This window comes from Etheostoma spectabile, chromosome 18 (genome assembly GCF_008692095.1).
Source record: "Etheostoma spectabile isolate EspeVRDwgs_2016 chromosome 18, UIUC_Espe_1.0, whole genome shotgun sequence".
Classification (NCBI taxonomy): Eukaryota; Metazoa; Chordata; class Actinopteri; order Perciformes; family Percidae; genus Etheostoma; species Etheostoma spectabile.
The window spans coordinates 20,499,260-20,505,797 of record NC_045750.1 but is presented as its reverse complement, the minus strand read 5'-3'; the positions used below and the strand labels follow the sequence as shown (position 1 = coordinate 20,505,797).

At 39.7% G+C, this 6,538-nt stretch overlaps 2 protein-coding genes across 3 annotated transcripts in view; one reads left to right on the top strand and one right to left on the bottom strand.

Annotated features, from left to right (window-relative positions):
• Positions 1 to 6,538, bottom strand: part of mdn1 (midasin AAA ATPase 1) — a 1,030,807-nt gene that overhangs the window by 78,656 nt on the left and 945,613 nt on the right. The gene's annotated exons all lie outside the window — the stretch shown is intronic.
• mcm9 (minichromosome maintenance 9 homologous recombination repair factor) overlaps positions 1,994 to 6,538 on the top strand; it is a 31,149-nt gene continuing 26,604 nt past the window's right edge. For both annotated transcript variants that reach the window (XM_032542338.1, XM_032542339.1), the window contains exons 1-2: positions 1,994 to 2,119; positions 3,634 to 3,821. In XM_032542338.1, coding sequence (XP_032398229.1) covers positions 3,657 to 3,821 — 165 coding nt within the window. In that variant the 5' untranslated portion in view covers positions 1,994 to 2,119; positions 3,634 to 3,656. The remainder of the gene's footprint in view (positions 2,120 to 3,633; positions 3,822 to 6,538) is intronic.

The following is a 6,538-nucleotide window of genomic DNA, read 5'->3' as shown; positions in this document are numbered from 1 at the left end:
ACTGTTGCAATGGTGGTAGCAAAGCTACTTCCCTTGTCTTTAGAGCGAGGCTCAAACTTAGATTTCCTCACATCCTTAATTGCTGTCCTCAATGGAATATCCTGTATATCTCAAAATAACAGATCATCTGCTATTTTCACTTGTCTTTCAATGAAGTCCACGATGTCTTGTGAACTTGGTTGAATAAAGGTGCTCTAAGCACTGTCAAGCGTGTTTTAGGCAAGAACATTTGTTACATACAGCCAACATCTCCTCACTATCTGCTGGTCCCTTGAACACACTGTAAAAAAAAAACGCTGTCTCTGTAGACAGCCCACTGTCTCCACACAAACAACAAAAATAAACTGTGCCCACCTGTGATCAGTGCTGCTTGGCACCAGTGCTGCAGGCTGATTACTATGGTGCTGAAACGGTGGTTGTGATTGAATTGTTTGTATTGCACCTTCATGCCGCCTGAGCTCTGGGCATCCTGATGATGTAATTTGGGTTTGGGCCGGCTGGATGATATTGTCCACTTGAGGGTTAGCGCCAAAACAATGTAGACTATTGTCTATTATTTAGACTGCAGTTTTGGGATATTTGTATCAGGCACAAATGGTTTTGCTTTAGCACGAGGACTTTTTCTTTCATTTGTCCCCTTTCAAAATAAAAATCCATGCCATTGTACTTCACAGATGGATGACTTGAAACACAAGAACCTCCTGAGCTTCTAAGCTCATTCACTTTAGCCATCGTTGCAGCCATTTCCACTTCAAGTGCAAGCTGTTCCTTTTCTTTTTCTTGCTCCTTCATTTCTTCTATCTCATGTTTATCCTTCAATAGCCTTTGTTGTGCAATGAGAGCAGCCAAATTGGCCTCAGGTTAATGCATGCTGACGATGTTGTTGAGACACTTGACCTAGATCCAGCCAAGCTCTTCCCATTAGACCTTGTACTTCCGGTGAGTCTTGATTTCTGTTGAGACATTCAGATGGTAGAGTCAGAATTTGTAAACAGAATGAGAACATGGATCCATCATGCCTTGTTACCAAGGTGCAGGCTGGTGGTGGTGGTGTAATGGTGTGGGGGATGTTTTCTTGGCACACTTTAGGCCCCTTAGTGCCAATCGGGTATCGTTTAAATGCCCCACCTGAGCATTGTTTCTGACCATGTCCATCCCTTTATGGCCACCGTATACCCATCCTCTGATGGCTACTTCCAGCAGGACAATGCACCATGTCACAGAGCTCGAATCATTTCCAATTGGTTTCTTGAACATGACAATGAGTTCACTGACTAAAATAGCCCCCACAATCACCAGATCTCAACCCAATAGAGCATCTTTGGGATGTGGTGGAAAGGGAGCTTCGTGCCCTGGATGTGCATCCCACAAATCTCCATCAACTGCAAGAGGCTGTCCTATCAATGTGGGCCAACATTTCTAGAGAATGCTGTCAGCACCTTGTTGAATCAAGGCCACGTAGAATTAAGGCAGTTCTGAAGGCGAAAGGGGGTCTAACACAGTATTAGTATGGTGTTCCTAATAATCCTATAGGTGAGTGTAGGTACCCAGTAAGTAAAAATATGTAAAGTATAGGTACCCAGTAGGTAAAAAAATAACTACAGTACACAGTAGGTACCCAGTAGCAGTAGTAGGTATCCATCTCTGGAACGTACTCCCACAAGCCAGCCATGACACTTGACTTTCTCCCCACATTCAAATCCATCTTGAAACCCACCTCTTCAAGCTTGCCTACTTAGTGTAATTTATGTATATATATTTTTTTCTTATACTAGTCTGGTGTTTATGTATGTATATATGTATGCATGTATGCGTATATGAATAATTCACTATTAAAAAATAAAATAATCATTTATTAATTTATTTTAGTAGTAGGCTAGTAGGCTAGTTGTTGCTGTCAGCCATTCTGATTAACACTCCATTTCAAAAGGTGGCGGTAATGCACAACCGAAAGCTATTTTCCAACCGTCCAAACATCAGAAGTAGAAGAAGAGAAAGAACGAAGTAGAGGAAGTGCTGCCCGCGCTATTTAAGCATAGCCAGGAAAAGTCGCTTGTCTACGCCAGTGAAGGAGGTTGAGGCGTCTTACGATAAAGTATTTCTGTCATTGTAAGAAACGGTATGTGAATCTTTCTAGTTGTATTTGAACAATGTTGCAGTTGTTGAGAAGTAATGTTACGACAAATATTCTAGCTAACTAGTCGGTTACTAATATCGTAGGCAACGTATCGTTAAATTTTCACCGGGTTGTCCTCATTAAAATTGTGCCCTACACCTTTGTCAAATTTGATACTAATTTAACGGAGTAGGTGCGCATTGTTATTTATGATTAATCATTTATCAAAGACTGCCTTACTCGCATAAAAAGTTGAATATTTTTGAAATCTCTATACAAATGTAGCCTATCACCAACGTTACTGCGCCCTCTTCTGGGCCTACCAGTACTTTTCTGTGTATTTGAACCATATCCATCACTCTAAACCACAGCTGAAAATAAAATCGCTTATGCTCTCTGACCCTGTTACTGGTGGAAAGAGTAAGAATACTGTATAACACAGACAAAGATCCTGCATTCCAAATAGTGTCATATCGTTATAAATATATTATCGGAAGTCAAGGATGTAACGTATCATTTTAACATAGCCTACTTCGTCGTATATGGTAGTTCAATACAAATGTTGCATATTATGAGCTCATATGTGTTGTGGAGTAGTTCATATGAATAATGAAATAAGTACTAGCAAAAAACTCCCTGAAGTGGAATGTATTTCTACTAGAAACCCGTCATCAAAGAAATTGGGCATGAGATGTTTCATTTTCTAGAGCTCGAGAGTAGGCTATTTTCATTAAAGCCACATTTTCTAGTGTTAATTGATTTGTTGATTGGCAAAAAAAATTAAAATTTACTAGTCCCACTTTTACCAATGTGAGGATTTGCTGCTTTTTTAATATTTTACCTAAACTGATTATCTTTGAAAATTGGACTGTTTATTGGATAATAAAAAGCTATTTGAATCTTCTTTTCATTATATTATATGTCTTCTAACATTTTATGGGTAAACGATAATTGATTTCAAATAAGACCCCTGCAATAGAGTCCATGTAGAAGGGGATAACTTTGTTTCTTGGATGGACATATTTATAACAAGTAAAAAAATCTGTTGTGGACTTGGTTGATTAAAGGTGCTCTAAGCAATGTCACACATGTTTTTTATTACTTTTGTTGTCACATACAGCCAACATCTCCTCACTATCCGTGAGCTGCCTGTCCCCTGAACACTGTTAAAACGCGGACCCTGTAGACAGCCCATATTCTACACACAAACATCAAAAATAAACTGTGTCCACCTGCACCACAAAGCATACACAAACAGTGTTCCAGCGTTCCAGCCAGTAACCGACAAGAAGGATTTGTGGGGGTGGTGGGGTTATTGTGCTGAAGCACAGAAGGGAGGGGATGGGATGAGGAGGGAGGCACACTATAGTCTTGGTTTGAAAATACTTCTAACGCCAACCAGAAGTAACGTCACCCAACATCACTTAGAGCACCTTTTTAATGTATTTTTAATATTGGTATGTTTTCGGACTACATAAATATCATACCTTTTACATTGTTCTTTTCTATTCTTTCAGGGGTTTAGATCACACATGTCACAATGTTGATAAGCCCAGATAAGGAGGCCCTGATTGGCCGGGTGTTTGAAGCCTATCTGACAGAGTATCATCATGGGGACATTCTCCATCTCATTGAAGATATTACTGAAGAGACCCATCGCCCTGTTGTTGTTAATGCCATGACTTTGTTTGAAGCCAACATGGAGGTAATGTTAAAACAATTTAGAACACGATCTACTGTATTTAAAACAGAAGTAAGTCAGTGTACTTGAGACTTAGATATCTGCTTAAATCAGGCAGTATGGTTCAAATCTGTATGATAATAGGCATAATTTATTTATTTTTGATATTACAGTATGATTAATGTAATCACATGTAAAATGATCAAATAGATTTTTTGTTCCAGTTGTTGAAGAAGCATTCACATCTTTTACTTAGTAAAAAAGATTAATCCTGCATGTATAAATTCAAGTAAAAGTTCTGCATTGAAAATGTTACTTTAGTAAAAGTATGTAATTATCATCAGGAAAATGTACTTAAAGTATTTAAAGTAAAAGTACTCAATGCAGAAAAATCCTCACATTTTAAAATTTTAGGTCTGTAATTTTTATCATTGGTACACTTCAACTGTGAGAGACAGAATCTAAATCAAAAATCCAGAAAATCACATTGTATGATTTTTTTTAAATGATTTAATTTGCATTTTATTGCACAACATAAGTATTTGATACATCAGAAAAGCAGAACTTGGAACAGAAACCTTTGTTTGCAGTTACAGAGATCATATGTTTCCTGTAGTTCTTGACCAGGTTTTCACACACTGCAGCAGGGATTTTGGCCCACTCTTCCATACAGAAGTTCTCCAGATCCTTCAGGTTTCGGGGGTGTTGCTGGGCAAGACAAAGTTTCAGCTCCCTCCAAAGATTTTTTTTTTTTTTATTGAGTTAGACCCGTTAGTTTTTCTTTAAGAAGCCCTCCTGTTCTCCACTCATCACCTGTATTAACTGCACCTGTTTGAACTTGTTACCTGTATAAAAGAGACCTGTCCACACACTCAATCAGACTCCATCCTCTCCACAATGGCCAAGACTAGAGAGCTGTGTAAGGACATCAGGGATAAAATTTGATGACCTGCACAAGGCCGGGATGGGCTACAATAGGCATACAATATGCAAGCAGCTTGGTGAGAAGGCAACAACTGTTGGCGCATTAGAAAATGGAAGAAGTTCAAGATGATGGTCAATCTCCCTCAGTCTATGGCTCCATGCAAGATCTCACCTCGTGGGGCATCAACGATCATGGGGAAGGTGAGGGATCAGCCAAGAACTACACGGCAGGACCTGGGCAATGACCTGAAGAGAGCTGGGACCTCAATCTCACACTATGCCATCATGGATTAAAATCCTGCAGCGCACGCAAGATCCCCCTGCTCAAGCCAGCACATATCCAGGCCCGTCTGAAGTTGGCCAATGAACATCTGGATGATCCAGAGGAGGAATGGAAGAAGGTCTTGTTGTCTGATGAGACAGAAATAGAGCTTTTTGGTCTAAACTCCACTCGTCATGTTTGGAGGAGGAAGAAGAAGGATGAGTACAACCCCAAGAACGCTATCCCAACCTTGAAGCATGGAGGTGGAAACATCACTCTTTGGGGATGCTTTTCTGCAAAGGGGACAGGACGACTGCACGGTATTGAGGGAAAATGGATGGGGCCATGTATTGCGAGATCTTGGCTTCTTCTTCTTGGCTAACAACCTCCTTCCCTCATTAAGAGAATTGAAGATGGGTTGTGACTGGGTCTTCCAGCATGACCACCCGTAACACGCAGCCAGGGCAACTAAGGAGTAGGGTTGAACAATATTGTGTTTCAGCCTTGACATCGCGATATGTGCATGCACAATTGCAGGACGTTGCGATGTTGATGCTAAAACTTTTTTTCTTGATAGAAAAGTAAACTTTTACTGTTCTCCTTTTACATGATTTTTACCGGTCAACCCTTTCCCTTTAAGACAGGTAGGTGTATTGTTATGGGAAGTGAGGCTCTCCATGTGTTTATATAAAAAAAAAAAAAAGTACCGTAGACAGCAGCTGCCACTGGCACAGTGATGCACATAGTTTTCAATGGGTAGTTTGTGAAGCTACAGTAGTCAGTGTTTTATGTTCGCTGCAACTACGAACTAAATCACCTGATTAATGCAACATACACCAACGTCTCCTAGCCATTTTCCCCCTCAGAAAGCTGCTACCAGCCAGGCTAAAGCTAATATAGTTAGCCTAAAGAAACAAGAGGTCCGTCCGTCCCAACTAACATTACGGTTCGGAGCCGCGACGCTGGAAACATAACACTAATATACTACAGAAGGCTGTGTCTGATCTAACATAATTTACACTGATTTAATTGTTCTTGGATACACAGTTTGTTTCTAGTGTGCATGATATGCAGGTCTGATCAATTTATCAAACAAACAAGTTGGCCACGCTAGTCGACCACAACCTAAAGTTTAGAGAAAGCAACATGCAGTCACTGTCATAAACTTTAGCCTGGATTGATAGTATTATATGAATACAATGGTGTCATGCTAGTCAACCAGCATATTTCTACCTCATTTCAAAAAATCACTTCAGAGGAGTAGTCACAGCGCTTACTTGCTTTGGTGTTTGTAAAGCATTAAAGTTCAACAAAGAATGGTTCACATTAGAAAAGATCCTTTTTATCTTCTTCGTAGTTGCACTCCCCTACTAAATCACCGCAGTAGTCAAGAATGATTATTCTTTCCAGATAGAGCTGTTTGTCATCTTTTAAAAATTATTTTTTTCATATCGCAATATATATTGCAGGGAAAAAAATATTGCTGTAGGAGCCATTTGTTTCCACCTTATTTGGTTAGGTTAATTTATTTATTTTAGCCACTTGGGGGAGTATT